The sequence below is a fragment of the Gymnoscopelus microlampas genome, assembly GCF_963454915.1.
Source record: "Gymnoscopelus microlampas genome assembly, chromosome: 15".
NCBI classification, from domain to species: domain Eukaryota; kingdom Metazoa; phylum Chordata; class Actinopteri; order Myctophiformes; family Myctophidae; genus Gymnoscopelus; species Gymnoscopelus microlampas.
The window spans coordinates 10,271,157-10,295,148 of record NC_139952.1 but is presented as its reverse complement, the minus strand read 5'-3'; the positions used below and the strand labels follow the sequence as shown (position 1 = coordinate 10,295,148).

General features: G+C 42.7%; 2 protein-coding genes across 3 annotated transcripts in view; both read right to left on the bottom strand.

Moving 5' to 3' along the window:
* Window positions 1-613: 613 nt before the first annotated feature.
* On the bottom strand, window positions 614-6,531 carry LOC311062438 (H-2 class I histocompatibility antigen, K-K alpha chain-like). Its single transcript, XM_084081479.1, has 4 exons — window positions 6,431-6,531; window positions 4,746-5,012; window positions 3,634-3,912; window positions 614-1,442 (listed from the first exon to the last, which is right to left on the bottom strand). The coding sequence occupies exons 1-4, from the start codon at window positions 6,477-6,479 to the stop codon at window positions 1,030-1,032; spliced, it is 1,008 nt and encodes a 335-aa protein (XP_083937605.1). The 5' UTR covers window positions 6,480-6,531; the 3' UTR covers window positions 614-1,029.
* Window positions 6,532-10,034: 3,503 nt separating this feature from the next.
* sema4ab (sema domain, immunoglobulin domain (Ig), transmembrane domain (TM) and short cytoplasmic domain, (semaphorin) 4Ab) overlaps window positions 10,035-23,992 on the bottom strand; it is a 33,925-nt gene continuing 19,967 nt past the window's right edge. The window contains exons 7-15 of one of the 2 annotated variants that reach the window (XM_084079942.1): window positions 23,402-23,524; window positions 22,449-22,576; window positions 21,748-21,929; window positions 21,018-21,162; window positions 18,921-19,110; window positions 17,480-17,595; window positions 16,995-17,158; window positions 16,302-16,396; window positions 10,035-11,566 (exon numbers count right to left, since the gene is read on the bottom strand). In XM_084079942.1, the coding sequence (XP_083936068.1) occupies window positions 10,734-11,566; window positions 16,302-16,396; window positions 16,995-17,158; window positions 17,480-17,595; window positions 18,921-19,110; window positions 21,018-21,162; window positions 21,748-21,929; window positions 22,449-22,576; window positions 23,402-23,524 (1,976 nt within the window). In that variant the 3' untranslated portion in view covers window positions 10,035-10,733. Of the gene's footprint in view, window positions 11,567-14,310; window positions 15,247-16,301; window positions 16,397-16,994; window positions 17,159-17,479; window positions 17,596-18,920; window positions 19,111-21,017; window positions 21,163-21,747; window positions 21,930-22,448; window positions 22,577-23,401; window positions 23,525-23,992 lie in introns of those variants that run through there. The other variant, XM_084079941.1, reaches the window with a different exon arrangement.

Below are 23,992 nucleotides of genomic sequence, written 5' to 3'. Positions count from 1 at the left end.
TATACATTGTTTCCTGATAGGGCCTACAAAGTATACTGCTATTACACTCGTAGTGTAATTTCTGTAGACATTTTTTCTCTTTTTTTTTAATGAATGATGGGTTCTCAGATTGCTTAGCAAGAGGAGGGTTGAAGGGGTCAAAGTTGAGCTTTGCTTGGAGCCCTGTATATATTGCTCAATCCACCCCTGATGTAGATTTATGCTAAACCTAGTGTAATAGATCAAAGCGCAATAAATAAGCAATTAGCATTTTTACACTCTTTGCTTCTTTTTAGCGGCGCTAGCCGCTCTATACCTTTAGGTATAGAGCGGATATTATTAGCGGCGCTAGCCGCTCTATACCTTTAGGTATAGAGCGGATATTAGCCCTCTATGCCTGGCTTTTGCGTCAACGTTCTGATTGGTCAGGTGCGCCAACGTTCTGATTGGTCAGGTGCGCCAACGTTCTGATTGGTCAGGTGCGCCAACGTTCTGATTGGTCAGGTGCGCCAACGTTCTGATTGGTCACTATTCATGACATCACTATGTTACTATTCATGACATCACTATGATGTCATGGATATAGAATTAGATGTCTATATAAACAATGACTAAATAAACAATGAGTAATATCTAGAAATATTTAATAATTTCATTTTATTATTCATTTGGCTAAAGTCTCCTTCTAGGTAAGTTATTTAAAGTTAGATCCTCAATTTAACTTTATCTGTCCAAGATTCTTCCCAATATGACGAATAGAAAGAGAAAGATACAAGAACGTAATGTAAAAACATATCGATGACAAAATGTATCAAAGGCGCCGCTACCTTCACACAGGGTGTGATTTTTTTTTAACTAAGCTGTCACTTTGCCAATGACAAATATATGGTCAAATGTCTCTTTTGTGTTTAAGATGTTTGTAACTGAAGCAGCTGTTGTGTCAAATGCTTTATGTTTTCGTGATTGATTGATTGATTGATTGATTGATTGATTGATTGATTGATTGATTGATTGATTGTTAGAGTGAGTGATTGATTAATTGATAGTTTTTTATACATTTATATATTTGTTATTTGAAGCAATGGATGTTGCCCTCGGTCCAATACAAATGTGATCTCTGGGACAATAAAGTTTACCCTTATCCTTCCTAGGCTTCCCGCAGTTGGTCTTGATCAGATCTCGGTCCAGTCTGGTCTTGATATCCTCTGTGACCCCATAGAGCTGAAACACACATTCATACTGGTTATTGCAGTCTTCAACTGAAGACAGGTCCAGGACCAGGTCAACGCTCATCTGGAAGGTTCCATCATTGTTGGGGAGGAGCTCTCCATAGTCCACGTTCTCCTGAAGCTCCTCTCCATCTTTAGTCCAGAACATGATGGCTCTGTCTGGGTAGAAACCTGTAGCGTGACACCTCACTGGAGAGGATGGAGTCTTCTGGAGGATAGATATAGAGGGAAGCTCTGAGAGACAGAGAGAGAGAGAGAGAGACAGACAGACAGACAGACAGACAGACAGACAGACAGACAGACAGACAGACAGACAGACAGACAGACAGACAGAAAGACAGACAGACAGACAGACAGAGACAGGGAGGAAGAGATAGACGAAAAAGAGAGGTAGAGACATAGTGAGAGAGCAAGGGAGGGAGTAAGAGAAAGAGAGCGAGCAAGAGAGAGACAGAGAGAGATGGAGAGACAGAGAGAGGAGAGAGGGAGAGATGATGAGGGTGTGAGGGTCAGTGAGACAGAGTAACTTTATCCTGGAATAGTTAAAGGTGCAGTAAATTATACAGCACTGTAGTTTTGTTCAAATAAGTGTTAAAATAGCTCTATATCCTGATAGCGATCATTGCTATAGAGTGTTTAACTTAAACAAAAAATAAACAAACTTAAAAAAAAAAAAAAACGTTTTTCTTTTACCACCCAAAAATGCCACTTACTCTACCTTTAATAATTTAGTATCCACTTTGGGGTGACATTTGGGGTCACAGGGGATGGGAATTGCCACACCTAGTGTTGACATTTAACCTCAAATTCTAGAGGTGTGCATCTTCTCTTGCCTCGCTTCAATTTGATACGATTCACCAGAAATCATATTTGATTCTACCGTACATATCACGTGATTCCTGTGAAAACAGTCAGCTATGGCGGGACTTGATTGGCCTTTACAGTAGCCAATGGGACGACGTTATCAGTTACAGTCTGTGGCCAGTTATATTATACCTCTATGCTGTGGCCCAGAAGCCCTCAGAGACGTAGGCACTAGGCAGGCAGCAGTACAACGACCGTTCTCTCTCTTCTCCCACAAGTACTACAGTAAATAGTTTTTCTCTATGTTGTTTAGTTGTCTACCCACAACTGATAGAAAAGCCTGGTGACGCGTTGTCACTGCTACAGTACTTTATAACTTTTATATTCATTTTGCTGCCTCCACACAGCTTGTGGAAAGTCCACGGCCCAGCGACCAGTGTGGTAAAAAAAAACCCTGATCTGACTGATACGCCCATATACAGTATAGGCATACTGGTATACGGAGATCCGGTTGTCCAGAACTGTCAATCTGACCGCTACGTGCATCCATATACAGTATGGTCATGTGCATATATGAGACCGACCGACTTCAAGCTTGACGTGCGCATCGAGGGAAAGCGATGCCTGGTGTCATTGATGTTGTTGTTGGGGGTTTTTTACCCGGGAAGTAGGAGTCAGTAATAAGGCTGCATAAGGTAGGAGGGAGTCTGTAATAAGGCAGCATAAGGCTGTAGGCAGTAGGGAGTCAGTAATAAGGGAGCATAAGGCAGTAGGGTGTCTGTAATAAGGCAGCATAAGGCTGTAGGGAGTCAGTAATAAGGGGGAATAAGGCAGTAGGGAGTCAGTAATAAGGGAGCATAGCGTCAGTAATAAGGGAGCATAGGGCAGGGAGTCAGTAATAAGGCCAAGGCAGTAGGGAGTCAGTAATAAGGGAGCATAAGGCAGTATGGAGTCAGTGATAATAGAGTATAAAATAAACTCATTATAATTATGTATCTTTCTCCACTTCACAAGCAATAAAACACATTGTGAGCTTGTGAATCACCTATTGTACAGTAGCAATCTTTGAATAGGGCTCAAGTGTTTCCTTTTTTAACACTCTCTATTTTAATTCCAAAATGTAATTTTTTCAGGAAATGAAAAAAACAAAACTAAAAATGGAGTTAGGAGGTTTTGTTCATCATTGATAAGAACAGCTGAATGGACCTCCAAGCTCACAATGAGGTTGGAGGTCAAAAGGGGGTGGAGCCTGGAGTCAGCAAAACCAGCTAACTCCACCCCCCTTTTGGTGGAGTTAGCTAGTTTAGCAGAAAGTTTGAGGATCCAATACAGTTAGCTGGTTTTGTCAGAAGCGTTTTTTAATACTTTTAAATTATATATAATTATAATTTGCACTGTATATTTTCACATATGAAATGTGCCCTAATTAAGGGACAGTGGGTGAGCAGGGAGCAGTTAGGGGTTAAGTGTCATGCTCATTGACCCTTCGACACATAGACTAGGCGGACCTGGGGGGGGGGGGGCGGGGGGGAGGGGGACCAGGGACCTTCTGATTCCCAGACGGCCTCATGTCTCTGCCCAATTAGCTCTTCACGCAAGTACAAAAAACATCATGTTGTACCTGTTCTCTGCAGAGTCTTCTTCCCATAGATCAGATACTTCTTCAGCCATTCAATGCACACACTGTTGAAGTAGTGCTTCAGGTGTGCTAATCCAGCTTTGTCTTGATCCCATCTGTGTTTAGTGATGAAACCCTGTGGTTTTGGAGTGACCCATGTCTCTGATCTCAGGTCAAATGAGATAAAGTCCTCTCCATCATAACCATACTGATTATAACCACCAATGTCTCCAGTCTCATCATCCCACTCACAGCCATACATCCACTGGACGATGTGCACTCCTGAGACAGACAGACAGACAGACAGACAGACAGACAGACAGACAGACAGACAGACAGACAGACAGACAGACAGACAGACAGACAGACAGACAGACGCTGTCAGTGGATGGTAGTAACAAGAGAATACCAGACTCTACATCTATATATGCTCCTCACTCACTCACTCGCTTGCTCGCTCACTGCGTGCACGTGCATGTGCACAGTGGTTGAAAAAGTACTCAAATGTTTGACTTAAGTAAAAGTATCAATACTGTAATGTATATTTTACTTGTAACAATACTGTTACAAGTAAACGTCTGGAATTCTAAATTTACTTGAGTAAAAGTACAAAAGTATTGGTATCAAAATATACTTAAAGTACCAAAAGTAAAAGTACTAAAATCTTTGAAAATAGCAGATCTACAAGATCTGCAATTGCGGCTATTTCCAAATAGCCTAGGTATAAAATAGGGCTAAAGTGGTTAATGTATGTTTCATAATGTAATAATTTATATCTGAAAACTAACTAGTAACTAAAGTTTTCAAATAATTGTAGTGGAGTAAAAGTACAATATTTGCCTCTGAGATGTAGTGGAGTAGAAGTTAAAGTATATACAATTGGAAATATTCCAGTAAAGTAAAAGTATCTCAAAATTGTACTTAAGTACAGCACTTGAGTAAATGTACCAAGTTACTTTACACCACTGCATGTGCGTGTGCGTGTGCGTGTGCGTGTGTGCGTGTGCGCGTGCGTGTGCGTGTGTGTGTGTGTGTGTGAGAGATATTGTGACTATGAAGGAAGTTGCAGCTATAAAATGCTTTAAACAGTAACTATGAAGTAAAACATGCAGTACCTCCAGTTTGGTTAAAGCGCTGCTTTGCAATGTCCATGTTGTTCTTGAAGACCTCCTGGGCTCCCACAGCTGTCAGAGTGTTCCTCTCCAGGTACTGAGGGTCATCTGTGGTGACCTGGCTCATCCAGTCCTGTTTGACAACCACTCTCTGTGTGTTGCTGTCATAGTAAACCATCTGGATGTCATCAAGCATCCCAACGATCACAAACTCTGGAAAGTTTGGAACCTCAGAGGAAGCAGTGTAGAAGTATTTCAGGCCGTGAGTCACTGTGAAACAAAATGGAAATAACATTTTATAAAAATCTAACATTATTTAGGCTAATAACAAATATTTTTGTATCATAATGAATGACATGCAATGCAGACAAAAACTAATATATATATATATATATATTCTTTCTTTCTGTATGTTTTTCTTTCTGTTTGTCTGTCTCTCAGTTTTTCCAAGTTTAACCACTTTCAACCTGGTATCCCTATTTTGGGCATGCCATTTACTAAAAAATAAATAAAAACAATAACAATTCAAACATTGTAAATCTACAAGCTCACAACACATTGCTCCCAATGCTCATGTTGTGAGCTTGTAGATCTGCTATTTTTGCCAAATCCGAATGTTTGCCTACCTGTATTATGACATGTGCAGAATATGGATGTTATGGTTCAATGCTTAAACATAATTTCTGTCATCAATTTCACTCCTATTCATATTATGTCTACTTTTAAAGCTTAGATGTATTTCTGTCACGGTGCTAATATGCAGATATTATCCCTGGATCCCTGAACGGGCCAAAGGTCATTGGGGGCCTTCTATAAATTGTGCAGACTGTTCCAGAAGTCTAATAAAGGTCATTTCAGACGGGAAGCGGCCGACGCGCCTATGTAATTCATTTTCAATGAGAGGCAGGCGATTATTTGGGACGCGCGGAGAAGTTGAGGGGCGGTGAGGCGAGCGGGCACGGTCCCGTGAAATTCTCAAATTCTCAACAACATATGAAATAGGGCTGTGTGGTTAAGCTGCTTAAAGGGATATTTCACTTTCAAAAAAACTTTTGGTCATTTTATGGTCTACTCAGGCTTTAGTGAGCCCTCCAGACCGTTTTTAAGTTGCTTTATTCAGTATTTAGATATTTGATATTCATTTTACCAGCCACACCCCCTTCCTATACAAACCCATTATAACTTAAAACTCAATTTTTTACCTGTTTAACCATCAAAAACACCCGTCCTTGGTTCTGGTGACTCACCCTGCCCTCCTAATGCGTGAGGGGGCCGTGTTTCTTTGATTACTTTTTTCATTTATTTTTAATATTTTTTTGGGGAAAATGAAAAAATTAAATACAAAAAATATATATTAAAAATAAATGAAAAAAGTAATCAAAAAAACACGGCCCCCTCACGCATTAGGAGGGCAGGGTGAGTCACCAGAACCAAGGACGGGTGTTTTTGATGGTTAAACAGGTAAAAAATTGAGTTTTAAGTTATAATGGGTTTGTATAGGAAGGGGGTGTGGCTGGTAAAATGAATATCAAATATCTAAATACTGAATAAAGCAACTTAAAAACGGTCTGGAGGGCTCACTAAAGCCTGAGTAGACCATAAAATGACCAAAAGTTTTTTTGAAAGTGAAATATCCCTTTAATAGCCAGATTAACAGTTTAAATTAAATAATTGAAGCATGACTTTACCTGGAGATGTGACTTGACAAAACAGCAACAGCAACATAAACTCTTTCATCTTGCCGTCGGTTTGAAAAATCTGAATAAAATGACAGCTCACTGCTGGTCCTCTCCGAGATTCTTGTCACTGTAGGTTAACGTGATTTTCCACTCATCATCACACTTCTCTTCTGAGGTCTGGGGTGACGTACGTGTGTGTGTGTGTGTGTGTGTGTGTGTGTGTGTGTGTGTGTGTGTGTGTGTGTGTGTGTGTGTGTGTGTGTGTGTGTGTGTGTGTGTGTGTGTGTGTGTGTGTGTGTGTGTGTGTGTGTGTGTGTGTGTGTGTGTGTGTGTGTGTGTGTGTGTCTTGTACTACTAAACCTGTGAGGGCCAAATGACCCCACAAGTATAGCAGAATTGAATAGACATTAAGACCATTAGAAAAGATGATTTGAGTTATAGAGAGAGGTTTACAATTATGAAAATATTCCGGTTGGGGAAAGGGTTAGGATTAGGCTTTTAGAGGTTAGGTTTAGGTATTGGAGTTATGCCAGATTTATACACTTAGTTGTGCGCTGGTGTCGTGCACTGAAAATAGCAGATCTACAAACCCACAACGCAGCGCTTGTGAGCTTGTAGATCTGTAGATAGATTTTTGGCTTCAGGTTTAGGTTTAAAAATGGCATTCATAAAATCAGCCTCCTAAAATGTTGATGTCCTCACAAGTATAGTACAAACGTGTGTGTGTGTGTGTGTGTGTGTGTGTGTGTGTGTGTGTGTGTGTGTGTGTGTGTGTGTGTGTGTGTGTGTGTGTGTGTGTGTGTGTGTGTGTGTGTGTGTGTGTGTGTGTGTGTGTGTGTGTGGTAAGATCACACCTCCCCCCATTAACGGTCATGGTTCCTGTCTTCCTTTCAAACCACAAGCACCTGCACCTCTGTGGTATCATGATTCGTTTCTGAGGAAACAGTCGTACACGTACATGCATCTACTGCACAGTATCATGTCAACATGCATACTGTGCACGCAGACACATGCATGCTCTCTCACACACACACACACACGCGCGTCTATGCATCTATATATACACTGTAAAAAAAAAAGTACTTTTCAGGAAATGAACGAAAAAAAAGAACCTGTATTACAATGGATGCAATGTAGTTATAATTTAGTTTAGTCACAAGCTCTTGTTATATTAATACTTTTCATTGGCTCAATATGTATAAAACCCACAGACATATTTAACCTCTTTCTCTTCAAAATAATTAAAAGAATTGCACATGTGAAACGTCTTTTGTGTGACGCTCTAGTATGATGAAGTAGGGCATTCATTTCCGGCGGAAAAAACAAGAAAAAACGTTGACAAATTTACAGTGGTGGAAAAAGTACTCAAATTCTTTACTTAAGTAAAAGTACCAATACTGCAATATAAAAATACTCAGTTACAAGTAAAAGTCCAGAATTCAAAATTTACTAAAAGTACAAAAAGTATTGGCATCAAAATGTACTTAAAGTACCAAAAGTAAAAGTACTAAAATTTGAAAATAGCCGATCTACAAGCTCACAACGCGTCGCGATGCGACGCGTTGTGAGCTTGTAGATCTGCTATTTTCAAATAGCCTAGGTATAAAATAGGGCTAAAGTGGTTAATGTATGTTTATAATGTAATAATTTATATCTGAAAAGTAACTAGTAACTAAAGTTTTCAAGTAAATGTAGTGGAGTAAAAGTACAATATTTGCCTCTGAGATGTAGTGGAGTAGAAGTAAGAGTACTGGAAATTGGAAATACTCAAGTAAAGTACAAATACCTCAAAATGTTACTTAAGTATAGTACTTAAGTAAATGTACTTAGTTACGTTCCACCACTGCAAATTTAGATATGAGGTTTCTGCCCGACAGAAACAACATGTAGCTAATGATCAGATAGCGATGGAGAGGAGAGATGAGAGAGATTATGAGAGGAGAGAGAGCGTTATAAGCAGGACCACAATAAGACCATATGAGCCCAGGGGTATAGAGATAGATATTTTGTGGGTTGGAAGACTGGCATAACGACTAAATTGGGGAGAAAAAGGAGTTTATTTTTAGCGCAGATGTGTGCATTACAAAGCTGAACCAAAAAGACCCCACATAAATACAAATTATGTAACATTACAAATGAGCAACTGCTGATTCACACGTGTGTATTTTTTATATGACTTCGCATTTGTGTGACTTCAAATTCAGGAATAGGTGTCTGTGAAATACAGATTACAATTTTTTGACCTTTAACCCTATATGTGTCACAGTATAATTGGAAAACCAGTCAGATTGAAAACGGTGCACTGGTGCCATAAGCGACGCAAAGTCACCTTCAGCCGTCCGAATTATGTAATCGTAAATCATCGCCCCCCCCTAGTCTCGGTACCTCCGGGATGTCATTTCTTTTTTTGACTGTTTTTTCAATTATACTGTGTCATATTCATTGCAAATGCTTCAATGCCATTAGCGCATTGATCCAAAGTTGGTTCTGTATTTGTATGACAGCTTTCACCCCAAGACAAAACGTTAACCAAACTCCTTCCGATAAAAAAACCTAAATGTCATTGTATTGATTTACTTACCAGGACACTATATGAATTAATCTAAGTATCTTTATTTGAATCAGTTTTTTTGCAGACATTTACTTTTTCATCATTTGGTAATAATTTATAATAAGGGTACATGACTTATTATTTGTTTTATTACATTTTTTATCCCACAATTTTGTAACCCCATTTTTTACACCCATTGCCAATTGTCTATGTAATCCTGGGCACTACCTTCCCTCTGCCAACCTAGGGAGGCCAGGGCCGAGCTCATGCCTCCTTCAATGCATGAGAGCCAACTGACCTTTTTATCACCTGACAGGGGAGAGTTTCCCTGGTTGGACGTAGCGCGTGGACGGAACACGTTATTCCAACCAGTTCCTTTCCCCTCCATCAGGCGCCCCGGCTGGCCAGGGGGAGGCAGCATAGTGACCAGGATTACTGCATGTTTTTGTGAGTGTACCTACCCTAGGAGACACGGGGAGAACATGCAAACTCCACACAGAGAGAACCTTTCGCCAACCCCACCTAGGGTATGGGCACTGATGACGCGGAGGAGAGAACACGCCCCCAGCGCCCACAGCGTCCCCTGCAGGAATCGAACCCAGGACCTTCTAGCTGTGAGGCGAGTACATGGCTTATTAATGAATGCATTAACAAATGCATGACTGCATAAATAACATGTGAATTAATGCATGGCATTTCATAAACTCCCGACCCTCCACATTCATAAATGAATAAGAACAGCAATAATAACTCAACTCATTACATCTGAAGTTGAGTTGATTAATACATGAATTGACAAGTCACTTACCTTAAATTTAAAGTGTTACCCAAGTCTCTGTCAATAATGCAGCTAATTGAAAATAAACTGGATGGTAGATTTTCCAAACATTTCTGTACTTAGTACACATTATGCTTTAAACAGTATGCTTTACACATAGCTAATGTAATAATTTATAAAAAGGTTCTACCAATGCCTTATCAATCTCAAAGGTTCTAGTCTGGTCAGTGGAACCTTGTCTTCACATTGATGTACAACACACACCCATTCACTCACGTACACACACACACACACACACGCAACCATTGTCAACCCCAAGGCTTTTTATCTTGTCCAAAACAGTTTATCCATTTCTGTTTCAATGTAAAAAAAAACTTAGGGTTTTAGAGTTGTACTCCTTACATTACCAGCCAGGGTCACAACAGTCCACAGAGTCACTGGTTTGAAGCATAGTGGCTTTAACTTGCCTCCTAGCTACACATTCTCACTTCCAGGTTGTAAAAAGGTGACGAGTGTCAGATGTTTGATGCTTTTTGACATTCCCGGTATTCCCGTGTCACGTGCCTGACGAGGAAATGCTCGGATTGAAGCAGGTTGATGTGCCAGTAAAAAACATTTAAAAACAAGGCAGGCGTGCAGTCAGAAGCAGACGCGAGGCGTGAGCCACGTGACGCACGCCCGAGCAAGAATCCAGCTGAGAGAGACTCTAGCTGAGCGAGTGCCCGCGCTGAGCAGTCTGATGTCCGCTTCTGCGGACTCAGCTCTGTTCGAGTTGCAGGCCGGAAGGGTAAATAATTTCCTCCTCATCAACATGCAGCGCGCAAGAAAAGCCTCTCGCGCCAAAAGTCTGATGCTTGGACAGATGTTGACCAGCTCGTCACTTTAGTGCGACCTGGTCGTGAGAATGCGTTGGTCCTAGCAGTAAGTCCCACCCGTGTTAAACAGATATTAAACAGCATTTAGAAGAGGGAGAGGTGCGCTGTTCAGATAGGTGTGTTGGGCAGATGCCCGTTGGAGGTCTTGAGCGTCCCATTGCGCATCGCCCCGTTGGGCTGGCCACTGTTTACAGCTGGACCTTTGTGTTTGCTGTTGCTATGAGCTAACTGGCCCCCGCGGAGAGCCTCCTGCTCTGCGATGCTCTCCCGTTCAGAATCCGTGGACGGAGCGTTCGCCTGGGGCGCCGTCCGACTGCGGCATCGCTGCCTGAGACTGTACAGAGCCAACGTGATCAGCAGGCTGAGGCACAGCGCCAACAGCACGGACACCACCACCAGCTCCTGCAGGAGATCGTTTTCCCCACGCAGTCTCACCTCCCTTGCGGCCGACGGATCGTGCCACGTCTTGGTCAAGTTTCTGCCCGTCCCTCTGGTGGTGACGGCCGGCCTCTTAGAAGCCGCCGTAGGGTCCGACTCTCTGGGCCACGTCTGCGTCCGCTTAGGCCAGACCCCCGCGAAGGTGGGAGGCCCGGGCCCTCGTCCCGGGCCGGACGCGGGCCGAGTGGAAGGGACGGGCTGGGTGTGAGGGCGCGTGGGGGCGGCTGTGGTTTGGGGCACTGGGCTGCTCTTCTGCTTGACCTGGTACACGACCAGGGTCTGCTGGTAGCCGTTCTCTGTGGACAGGCACAGGTAGTGGCCCACGGTCACCGGCGTGGCGATGAAGTGCAGGCTCCCGTCCTCCAGCTGAAGGTAGACGTCCGCGGAGAGGCGGCTGTTGGGGCGCTGCCAGTGGCGGCGGGCCAGGCGCGAGGCCTCGGGACATTGCAGCCGCACGACTTCATTCAGGGACACGGACACCAGCTCCCCTGCAGGACAGGCGGCTGACATGACAGAGAACACTTCAATTAGACTCTCATTTCACACATGCAACACATTCTCACAGATAGACGTCAGTTATTGCCACTCTGTCATTTACACACATTAATGCGTCACTATAATTTCAATTATTTCAAATACTACTTGAATCGGATTTTGCCAGCTGCCACGGTGGTTAACCTGGTAGCAGTGCTTAGCTAGTAACTGTAACATCCCATGATCAAATCCCACCGTGGGTGTGACTTTTTTTTAATCTCTCCACACATTTTTGTGAGGTTAGGGTTAGGATTAAGGTTACGGTTAGGTTTAGGCAGATCTTTGAGAGGTTAGGGTAATTAGGATTAGAGTTAGGTACAGTATATTTTTGTGAGGTTAGGGTTAGGTTTAGGCATAGTTTTGTCAACATGCGACGTCGCTATGGTGTCCCGTCACGTCAAAACTTGACTTTCAGGGCGTCCCGTCAAGTCAAGACTTGACTTTCAGGGTGTCCTGTCATGTCAAAACTTTCAGGGCTACTGAGAGTGGCAAAATGTGATGCCTTGGGTGTGAGAACGGGTTGTTATTGACCAAATTCACACAGCGGCCATTTTACTCTTATGTTGCGTATCGGGGTGGGTAAGACCAATTTGGCCGTCATGTGAAACAGCAGAAGCACACACTTTTGCATAATACTTTGTTAAACATGCATGCTGCAGAGGTGCATATCATATCGTTGCTGTCAGGTGGAAACCTTCTATGTCCAAAACTGTTAATTTCCAGGAAATGGGAAAAAATGACCTGTGTTCCAATGGATCTAATATAGTTATTATTTAGTCACAAGTTCTTCTTAATGCTTTTCATGTTCTTTTTTTTTAATAAAAACCCACAGACAAACATGTTAATCAATCTCGAGAACAAAGGGATTCTACTGTTGCGCCTCAGCCTTAAACGGCCAGTCCGTTGCGTCACAAGGGTAGGGACAATAGATGCATAAGAGAAGAACGCTGGAGCAGCATGGACAATTTAAGCCTTTTATTGATGCAGTGCAAGTAAAGTATTGACGAGTCAACAAGTCAATACTTTACTTGCACTGCATCAATAAAAGGCTTAAATTGTCTGTGCTGCTCCAGCGTTCTTCTCTCATGTTAATCAATCCTTTTGTTAAAAACCTAAATATGCACTTGTTAATTCATCTAATTATCTTTATTTGCATTATGTTTTTTTGCATCAGACATAGCGTTTTCATCAGCAGTATGATTTCTTTCTCCCCACCTTTTTTGGTAATAATTTATAATAAGGGTACATGACTTATTCATTAATGCATTAACAAATGCATGACTGCATACTAGGGGTGTGCCGATATATCGTCCCGCGATATATCGCGATACGTTTTCGCGACGATATGTATCGTTTTGGAAAAAAAAAACATCGTTTTTGAAAAAAAAAAAAAAATTTTTTTTTTTTTTTTTTTTTTTTTTACAATCATAATAATCAGGCATGCAAACGGCCCCGAAGTGAAAAGAGTGACAACATGTTTTTTTTTCGGGTCAGGTGTCATACTATTTGGATTCAAAATGGCTATTGTAGCTGAAAAGCTACAAGTTTGCATGTCTGAATAATGCAAAAACAGAATTATTTGTTTGCATTTTCTTTTTTTCTCCTCCATATATTTTCATAATAAAAAAAGTGCGTATCGTATCGTATCGAAATCGTATCGAAGTTGTGAGCCAAATATCGTATCGTATCGTTTTGTGAAATTAGTGTATCGGCACACCCCTACTGCATACATAACATAATTGATGCATGGCATTTCAAAAACTTCCGAGCCTCCACATTCAAACAACTAATAGCAGCAATGGTAACCCAACTCAGTACATCTGAAGTTGAGTTGATTGATACATGATTTGATAAGTAGCGTACCCAAAAATATAAAGTGTTACCTTATTCTCTATGAATAATGCAATACAAACTTGATAATGAACAGGTTGATAGATTTTCCAAAGTATTTCTGTACTTAGTACACATTATGCTTTAAACAGTATGCTTTACACATAGCTAATGTAATAATTTATAAAAGGTTCTAGCAATGCCTTGTCAATCTCAAAGGGTGTAGCCTGGTCAGTCTTCACATTGGTGTACAACACTTAACGCGCACGCACGCACGCACGCACGCACGCACGCACGCACGCACGCACGCACGCACCATTATAAAACTATGATGCACAACAACACACATACGTACATTGTCAACCCCAAGGCTTTTTATCTTGTCCAAAGCAGTTTGTCCATTTCTGTTTCAATGTAAAAAACACGTAGGGTTTTAGAGTTCTACTCCTTACATTACCAGCCAAGGTCAAAAGAGTCCACAGAATCACTGGTTTGAAGCATGGTGGCTTTAACTTGCCTCCTAGCTACACATTCTCACTTACAGGTCGTACAATGGTGACGAGTTGGACAATCTACGGTCGTGTCAGATGTTTGCTGCTTTTTGACATTCCCGGTATTCCCGTTTCACGTGCCTGACAAGGGAATGCTCGTAAGTGGGTTGACGTGCCAGTAAAAAACATTTAAAACAAGGCGTGCAGTCAGAAGCAGACTTGTGACGCACGCCCGAGCGAGACTCTAGCTCGAGTTGCATACCAATAGGCTCGGAAGGGTAAATAATTTCCTCCTCATCAACATGCAGCGCGTGAGAAAAGCCTCTGGCCCCAAACATCTGATGCTTGAACAGATGTTGGCCAACTCATCGCTTGAGTACGACCTGGTTGTGAGAATGTGTTGGTCCTAGCAGTAAGTTCCAGCAGTGTTAAACGGATATTGAACAGCATTTAGAAAAGGGAGAGGTGCGCTGTTCAGATGGGTGTGTTGGGCAGATGCCCGTTGGAGGCCTTGAGCGTCCCATTGCGCATCGCCCCGTTGGGCTGGCAACTGTTTACAGCTGGACCTTTGTGTTTGCTGTTGCTGTGAGATACCTGGCGCAGAGCCTCCTGCTCAGCGAGGCTCCCCCGTTCAGAATCCCTTGATGGAGTGTTCGCCTGGGGCACCGTCCGATTGCGGCATCGCTGCCTGAGACTGTACAGAGCCAACGTGATCAGCAGGCTGAGGCACAGCGCCAAAAGCACGGACACCACCACCAGCTCCTGCAAGTACCTGGGCGCCCGGAGGCCAAAAACAAGATTGTGTTCCCCACGCAGTTCCACCTCCCTTGCGGCCGACGGATCGTGCCACGTCTTGGTCAAGTTTATGCCCGTCCCCCTGGTGGTGACGGGCGGCCTCTTAGAAGCCGCCGTTGGGTCCGACTCTCTGGGCCACGTCTGCGACCGTTTAGGCCAGACCCCCGCGAAGGTGGGAGGTCCGGGCCCTCGTCCCGGGCCGGCCGCGGGCTGAGTGGAAGGGACGGGCTTGGTTTGAGGGCGCGTGGGGGCGGCTGTGGTTTGGGGCAGGGGGCTGCTCTTCTGCTTGACCTGGTACACGACCAGGGTCTGCTGGTAGCCGTTCTCAGTGGACAGGCACAGGTAGTGGCCCATGGTCACCGGCGTGGCGATGAAGTGCAGGCTCCCGTCCTCCAGCTGAAGGTAGACGTCCGCGGAGAGGCGGCTGTTGGGGCGCTGCCAGTGGCGGCGGGCCAGGCGCGAGGCCTCGGGACATTGCAGCCGCACGACTTCATTCAGGGACACGGACACCAGTTCCCCTGCAGGACAGGAGGCTGACATGACAGAGACCACTTCAACTAGACTCTCATTGCACACATCATGGGATATTGACCAAATTCACAGAGCGGCCATTCTACTCTTAACTCATTGAGTGCCATTCACGTGTTTCGCGTGTTTTACCGCTATGGTGCAACGTGCCAAAAATATTCTTTTTTTTTTGGAAAACAATTTTCAGAACCCAAGATATCATTATCTGAAGATTTACAGCTCCATCCACTCCTTGTTTAACTTATAACTGAAAAAGGCTGTATCTCGCTTCCTAAGCACTTTTTTTTTACTAAAATAGCCAGAAATAATTCTGGCAATTATGTAAGAAGTAATACCAAAATGGCCGTCGAGTGAAAACTTTGTTCTAATCAAGCCCCCTGAACTTATTATGGCCAGACACATGAACGAGCGAAAGCGGTTTTGACCAATGGGCTCGACTCGAGAGCTTGCGCAAGAGCTTGTGGGACTGCGCATCTCTGTGACGCAAACGCGTCACATAGGACCCAAATAGGCCCCGCCCGTCACATTTCCCAACCCGGAAGAAGGGGTGAAAAGGGAGTATGCGCTGGGGGAGCAAGTCCATGCAAGTGGATGGGCGCGGATTTCCGGTGCCCTCTCTATTATTTTTAACTCTATGGTTCCAATATAGTTATTATTTAGTCACATGTTCTTCTTGATGCTTTTCATTTGTTATTATTTTCATAAAAACCCACAGACAGACTTAATCACCTCCAACCTAGCCTCCCTATTTTGGCACGTCATTATAGCAAAAAAAAAACTCCAAATGTTCCTAAATAGCAAAAACAGAAGTACAGTATAAAGTAGGGCATTCCTTTATGGAGAGAAAAAAAAAGAGAAAAAAACAGAAATAAATTGAAAATAAAGTCTAAAATATGGAGAAGGATTTCTACCTGACAGCATTTAACCTGTACACTGGTCATCAGCCAAACTAATGCGGACTGATACACATACAATGTGTACAGTACACAATATGATGGACATAATTGTTCACAAATTCATAGACTGTAACAGTGCTGGTGTGGTGCAGGTTGATGGTCACCTGTGGGCAGCTTGTGTGGTCCATGCCTGGCCCTGGGGCTGAGAGCAACACCGTTGCACACCTCTTCAATGTTGGCGTTGTCCACATCCTGGCCTCTGGTGAAGGGTTACATTAATAATACATTTTAGTTGTAATAAATGCCCTTTACATTTGAAACAAACTTAAAGTGGTACAGAGTAAAAAATATTGCATGAAAACATAAAAAAAACGGAAATAACGAGGAAGAAATTGTTAAAAGTTATAAAGATACCAAATTAAATAATTAAATAAAATAAAGTCAGAGAAAGGCATTGATAAGGTACAGCTACACAAATGTCTTTGTACTTTTTTTTGTACAATACAAACCCCCTCTCTTTACACTGTGCTATATATTAATACTTTAAATCTGCCTGTATTATAGAAGCATTGACATGAATCCCCTGGTAAAAGGGGGCAATAATCATTGGCACAAAATACAGCATTATAATTCTGTGCATTCATGTTCAAAGAGCTTAAAATAAACGTTATCTGTATGCATAATTATTGAGTGCATTTATTTGTTTTCCTTTAGGGCTTAAATAATTCAAATAGAATAGCACTTACGTTCTACATATCAATCAGGCAAGTAGACACATCAACTTACTGTTAATGTGAGTTAGTAGTCATTCTGTTTGCTGGATCCACCAGTATAAAAAGACAGCATATGATACTCACACATTGAGCTTGAAGGTGGCTGCTTCCACGCAGGTGTCAGTGTCAGGGTCCCAGCCACAGAAGGGGTCTCGAGCCAGCACACACTGGGCACAGCTCCAGTAGAAAGAACAGTTGGCCACCGGGACCCTCACCACGCCCTCTGATGTGCCCACAAATACCATGCCCTGTGGGTGGTAGGACCCCAATTAACATTCAGCATTCAATGGTAATGTGTGCATTTAAACACTTGATCTCTATTATCCCTATGCTGGTGAAAACATCTGGCAACCGTAGACTATTTTTGCAGAAGACATTTGGTGTGTGTGTGTGTGTGTGTGTGTGTGTGTGTGTGTGTGTGTGTGTGTGTGTGTGTGTGTGTGTGTGTGTGTGTGTGTGTGTGTGTGTGTGTGTGTGTGTGTGTGTGTGTGTGTGTGTGTGTGTGTGGAGGGGGGGGGGGGGGGGGGGGGGGTGGTGCAATATAGATGATTGTCTAGAGAAGAGAATACCTTGGCTATGGAGAGTTGAAGGTTCTTAACAGACTGAGGTTGTTTGAAGACCTGGATCTCCTCAATGATGTGGGGTCCTTTCTCCAGCAGAACCGCTTTGTGGAGGAAACCAGATTCTAAAAGGAAAACAAGAAATCTAAATGAGCCGCTTTGTGGAAAAGAAAGAACAAATTAAGTTTTGAGCAGAGACATCCATGTGAATACTGGCTTTCCCAAACCTACTGTCAATATTGGATATAAACCAACATCATTGGTCTTATAGCTCTGTAACTGTGATAGTGTATAAATGTAACCAAATAGACCCTTACGGGTCTGTAACTCAGAGAGTGTATAAATGTAACCATACACTCTCAGAGATAAATAACCCTGAGGATGGTATCAAATGGGGGTCCGTGGCTTAATGCATATCAAACTGGGGGTACTTGAAATGCAAAAGATTGAGAATAACTGGTATAGTTCCTCTATCTGTGAGCAGAAACGGAATGGTAAAAGCTAAATTCCACACTCGGTCCTCCAGCTTTAACCCCGAAAATCGTCCGTGTCCAAAAATGGAATTTGCTTTTGGAGGAGATGAGACTGGGGAGAGAGTGAGCTCACCAAGGTGCTTGCAGCGGCTTTCAATGAGTGTACAACCAGTGTAGACTCCTGCCTCTTCTCTTTCGCTCGGTGCCCGGTGCTCGGTGTTGTCATTGTTCCGACGGCGCATTGTTCCGACGGTTACTAACCCTATACCTAACCCTAACCGTAACCGCACACGGAAGCCACGTAGTCGGAGTAATGGGATGTCGGACTTATGGGCAGTCCCCGTTCGCTCGCTCACTCACCGGAAATGCTGACTGCCTATCTGTTTTGTTATTGGATGGACCGTGTAGAATGCAAGTCAAACACCTCATAAATGAGAAATACAGCGTCTACTATACAACATGACATGCAGGAGGGGCGAGTGCGCAAGTAGCAGGAATGTGAGTATTGGGAGTATACCATGTGGCTGTCAGTCCAATTTGCTCGATTCACCCGTACTCGCATATAATCCTCTCGTCCTCGCTCGGAGGTGGGACTAATCGAGACAAGTGAGCGAGCGTGGAATTTGGCTATAGTCTCTGTCTATATGTGAGAAGAAACAGAATGGTATAGTCCCTCTCTACCTGTGAGCAGAAACAGAATGGTATAGTCCCTCTCTACCTGTGAGCAGAAACAGAGTGGTATAGTCCCTCTCTACCTGTGAGCAGAAACAGAATGGTATAGTCCCTCTCTACCTGTGAGCAGAAACAGAGTGGTATAGTCCCTCTCTACCTGTGAGCAGAAACAGAATGGTATAGTCCCTCTCTACCTGTGAGCAGAAACAGAGTGGTATAGTCCCTCTCTACCTGTGAGCAGAAACAGAGTGGTATAGTCCCTCTCTACCTGTGAGCAGAAACAGAAGGGTATAGTCCCTCTCTACCTGTGAGCAGAAACAGAACAGTGTAGTCCCTCCCGTTGGCGGCCTGGACCCACTGTGCAGCCAGGTGGCTGTAGGACTGGTCAGGTGACACCATGGTCAGACTGCGTCCCACTGGCCACACGCTTTCATCAGCCAGGAAGTTCTCTTTGACAAAGCGAAGGGTGTTGTCTGAGGCGTTGTGGAGGCCGCACTGGGTAGAAAGAGAGCAATGATTAGAATACACCAAAGCAAAATCACTTAAATCTTAAATCACTTTTCCCCCCTTTTTTTTGTGTGTGTGTGTGTGTGTGTGTGTGTGTGTGTGTGTGTGTGTGTGTGTGTGTGTGTGTGTGTGTGTGTGTGTCTTTTGTTTTTAAATAATAATAATAATAATGTTTCCAATTAAGTAATATTTGTTTCTTACTCTGCAACAAAGATAATACCTTATCAATCTTCATGTAAGTTTGGAAAAACGTAATATTCAGTACATAAAAAACACAGCAACATTATATTTGTATTTATGTTATGAACGGGACACATCTAAACCATTCAGCAGTTTAAGGACTAATAACTCTTTAATGACTTTCTGTTATTATGAACCCCTGACACCATCTGTTCTATTAAGCTATGCCGCCATCTGCAGGCTCATTACTGAACACCTTACATTTAGAAACCAGCCTAGACATAAACATTATAAGCCAAATTCCAATACCAAAAATCTCGGCCACTCGGTCACTCCAGCTTGACCCGGAAATAGTTTGGGCCCAATTGTTCATTTGCTACTTGGAGGAGGCAAGAGGAGTCGGGTGGAGGAGCCGAGTCAGCTCTCCGAGTCCACATGCAGCGAGTGTACATCATGTGTACGCTCGGCCACTCTCCACATCTCCTCGCGGCAGACTTCCGCATCACGTGTACACGTTTTTTTTTTCCCCCTTCTCCTGTGACTTATACATGGTCCTCCTCCACATGTGGCCACACACACACTGCTTGAAACCCGAAACCATGCCGAAAACACCGGACTACTATAGTGAATGCATGGACTACTATAAATGACTATGACGAAGATTATGTTTTAAATAATGTATTGTATTTATTTATGTGGACTGAATATGATGTAATTCAGAGTCAAACATATTACTCTGTTATATACAATGGCAAAGCAGCATGCAGTGCCGCTCAGGACTGCTGGGGGGGGTGGGGTTCTGGGGACTGTACGAGCAAAAAGAGGGACGGTAATTCCATTCATAAATGTAAATTTGCGCATCCTGGCGCTTCATTCCTATTTCAGGAATACATGGCTTTGCACAACATTAACTATAAAGATAACGATGTGGCCATCCACATTGAGGAATTATCTATTCTTCTGTTCTGTACACCTGCATATTATTCTATGCATGTATTTTCATCCACGCCTCTGGTTTCAGTGATGCGTGATTTGGCAACGTACGGGACCGGTTGGCAAACCCTGTCCCCCGAGTGGAATGTGGAGATTTTTAGACAGATTATTCTGGAATTGGTTGCTTTCATTGCTGTTTCCTCAGCAGAAAACCATCCGTTCCTTTTCTTTGTTTCAATGGAATAAGTAACAGCCGTCTGCCAGCCTGCAGATGGATGGATCATGGATGCTATATTGATTCAGTGATCCAGCTGTATGAGACGTCATAAGTGATCGCAGAATTTGCCGTCGCTTTGAAATGACGCTAGAGTGCATTCCGATCCTGTGAGGTCAACGGGTCGACCACTCCGTCCTCACATTTAATCCTCTCCTCCTCACAGGGGTGGGGCTTAGAAGCGAGTGGAGGACGCGAGGAGAGTGAGCGAGTGACTGATTTTGGGGGATTGGAATTCAGCTTATGTGTATAAAATGGTTTCCTTGCCTTGAATATAGCAATGACAGTTCTGTGAAAAGAGCCACTTAAGTTGTGACCGTGTCGGGGGGGAGGAGGTTTCCAGATAATGGTAGCCCTTATAGATGGTGCACTTCTTGTTTTAACCTGTAAACCATACCTTGTAACCACAGAACATGTGGAAGACCCAGTACTGCATCATTCAAGGTAAATAGTCTTTGGTCTAATTATTCTTTACGCGTTGTTATCGATTGGTAGAGATGACGTTTACCTCTCCTGGATTTGCGATTTTCTCTTGCACTCGTGAGCTCCATCGCAACGTGTCCCGATTCAAGACCTTGTAGTTGCCAGAGAAAACCGCTTTGATGTCACTGAGGCTGAACGCACACACTGCAGACCGGCCAGAGTTCACTGACCTTAACAGGGGACAAACAGAGACACATGGTGGATCAATGGAGTAAAGGACACATCATGCCATGCTGTTAACAACCCAGACAGAAATGATGTAATCTGAAAACTATCAATCATTTGTATAAGCATGACTAAAAATTAAGCATTATTATTTCCCCAAGGGGACAATAAACAAAATAATAATAATAATAATAATAATAAGTGTAATAATAATATTCATAATTATTATTATTATTATAAATCAAATCATGCTATAATGAATTATTAATTCATTAATTAATAATTAAAGCGGCACTATCTAACCTTTTTAATTAATAAAATGTAATTTTGTCGAATCTGTATTGTAGAGATATGTTAATACAATATAACTTATACAATTGGGGTGGTTGTATTTTGTCTCCCTGCTCTTCTATTGGGATATTTAGATGGTGTCAAAGGTCATGTCTCACCTAGACACAGGATCTCAAACTAATTTTGAGGAAACCGGGTTCAAATCCGGGGTAGAATAGGAAACTTACATAGTGCAGCTTTAAACCAAAAAAATAAAAATTAAATAAAAAAAAATATATATTTTAGATCTGTTTACTCACCACTGAGAACGGAAGATGCCATAAAACATTGTGTCGTGCACGGGGGCTCCCTCTGGTGGCAGTAGGGTGACAACATCTTCGATGACATTGTAGGGCAGCTCGTTGTCAGACTGACAGAGCAGCTGAGCTTTAGCGAACGTGGTCCATCGTCTCTGCAGGGTCCGCTGGCCCCCCACGTCACTCTGACATCCAGGAGGACAAAACACACACTTACACAAACAAAAACTACAATAACACACACTTAAAAACTTTATTTATACATACATAGCCAAGTTTACACAAAGCAATTCATTAATGACCAAATGAAAGCATAGGAAAAGAAGGAAACACTCGATAAGAAGAGTTAAAACGAGGTATAAAATAGAACATAAACTAATAAAAATTGCTTCTAATAATATATCGGCGCTGTTGAGCAGAAACCTTGTCCCAAAGTGTTACTTTTCAGAACATTTTAAAAATAACCTCTGTTCCATTGGATCCAATATAGTAAATCCCACAGACATACTTCAATAGAAAAATAAATGAAAAAAGAAGATTGTGACGCGTTGTGAGCTTGTAGATCTGCTTTTTCGCTACTTTTGCGCATCACTCTTGTACGACCAAGCAGGGCATTAATTTACGGAAAAACAAAAGTTGAAATATGGGGATACAAGGTTTAAATATGCCAATTGTAAACAGGAAAATGGTGCTGTCAGTCATACCGTGCAGATCTGGGCAATGCGAGAAACTGTGAATTTATCGATGAAGTCGTACTCTCGGCCCACTTCACTGAAGAAGAAATACACTTTCTCCTCGCTGGGGATGGAACTGGAGCTGATGAAAGTTGGATCTACAAGTTAAGCAGAGTTTCACGTTATGTTGGCACAATATTAAACATCCATCAAGGTTAAAATGACAAAAACACCACATTCTTTCCACCCAGTCTAACCCAGCTGTGTTTGTGGGTTGTGGAGGGAGTGATTTTAAAGCAGAGAAGTAGTAACCATCCCACACGTGGTTGTCTACACCTTCCCCAAGACCAACAATATGGGTGGGCACTGGGCACTGATATGAACACTAGTGTCCCTATTCTGGGCATGCCATAATAGGCCAACATCCACCAAACTAGCCAATCTATACAAACTCAAAACGTGTCAAGTTGCAACGTGCTGTGAGCTTGTAGATCGGCTACTTTCGATTAAGGGATTTGGTGAAGAGGGGAAAAAGGAGTGGGTCTAGTACAAACCCTTGGGGTCAACAAAGTATATCGTTGCTGTCCGGCAGGAACCAGCTAACTCCATTTTTACGCTTTTGCATTTTTCCCCCCATAAAGCAGTGCTATTGAACACCCTTTATGTCTGTGTGTTGGTAAAAAAAATATTGAACCAATGAAAAATATTAAAAAGTGCTTCTGACAAAAACAGCTCCATTGGATCCTCAAACTTTCTGCTAAAGCATCTAACTCCAGCTAACTCCTTTTGACCTACAACCTCATTGTGAGCTTGGAGGTCCATTCAGCTGTTCTTATCAATGATGAACAAAACTTCCTAACTCCATTTTTGTTTAGTTTTTTTCATTTCCTGAAGAATGAACATTTTGGAGTTAGCGTCTTTGTTTTTCTTGGTAAGTGTGAATAAAATAATGTGATGCATCTGTCATGAGACAGCAGACTCACCCTCCAGCCAGCCCAACGTATCGTCCAGCTTGAGGTCAACATGGCTGCCCACGCTGAGGTGTCTGGAGATCACCGGCCGGTTCCCTCTGTAGTCTGCTACGGTTCCAGTATATAACTCTCCATCTGAAAACACACATCAACACTGTAGTCTGCTACGGTTCCAGTATATAACTCCTCTCCATCTGAAAACACACATCAACACTGTAGTCTGCTACGGTTCCAGTATATAACTCTCCATCTGAAAACACACATCAACACTGTAGTCTACCACTGTTCCAGTATGTAACATCACTTTCCACTGTCGCCATCTACACCACTGAAATTATGTCTCCCCGGGACCAAAACTTGTGAAAATAGCAGATGTACAAGCTCACAACACGTCACATTGTGAGCTTGTAGATCTGCTATTTTCAAATTCACTACTTCCTTTTTTCTAATTCATGGAATTTCTTTGATTTTTTTTTTTTTTATTAAATTCTTTTGAAAAAATGTTTGAATTTGTTTTTAATTTATGAAAAATGTAGAATTCTTCTAGCCTGGCTCCAGCCCGTGAATCGCTAGCCACGCCCATTAAAAAAATATGTTCAGGCG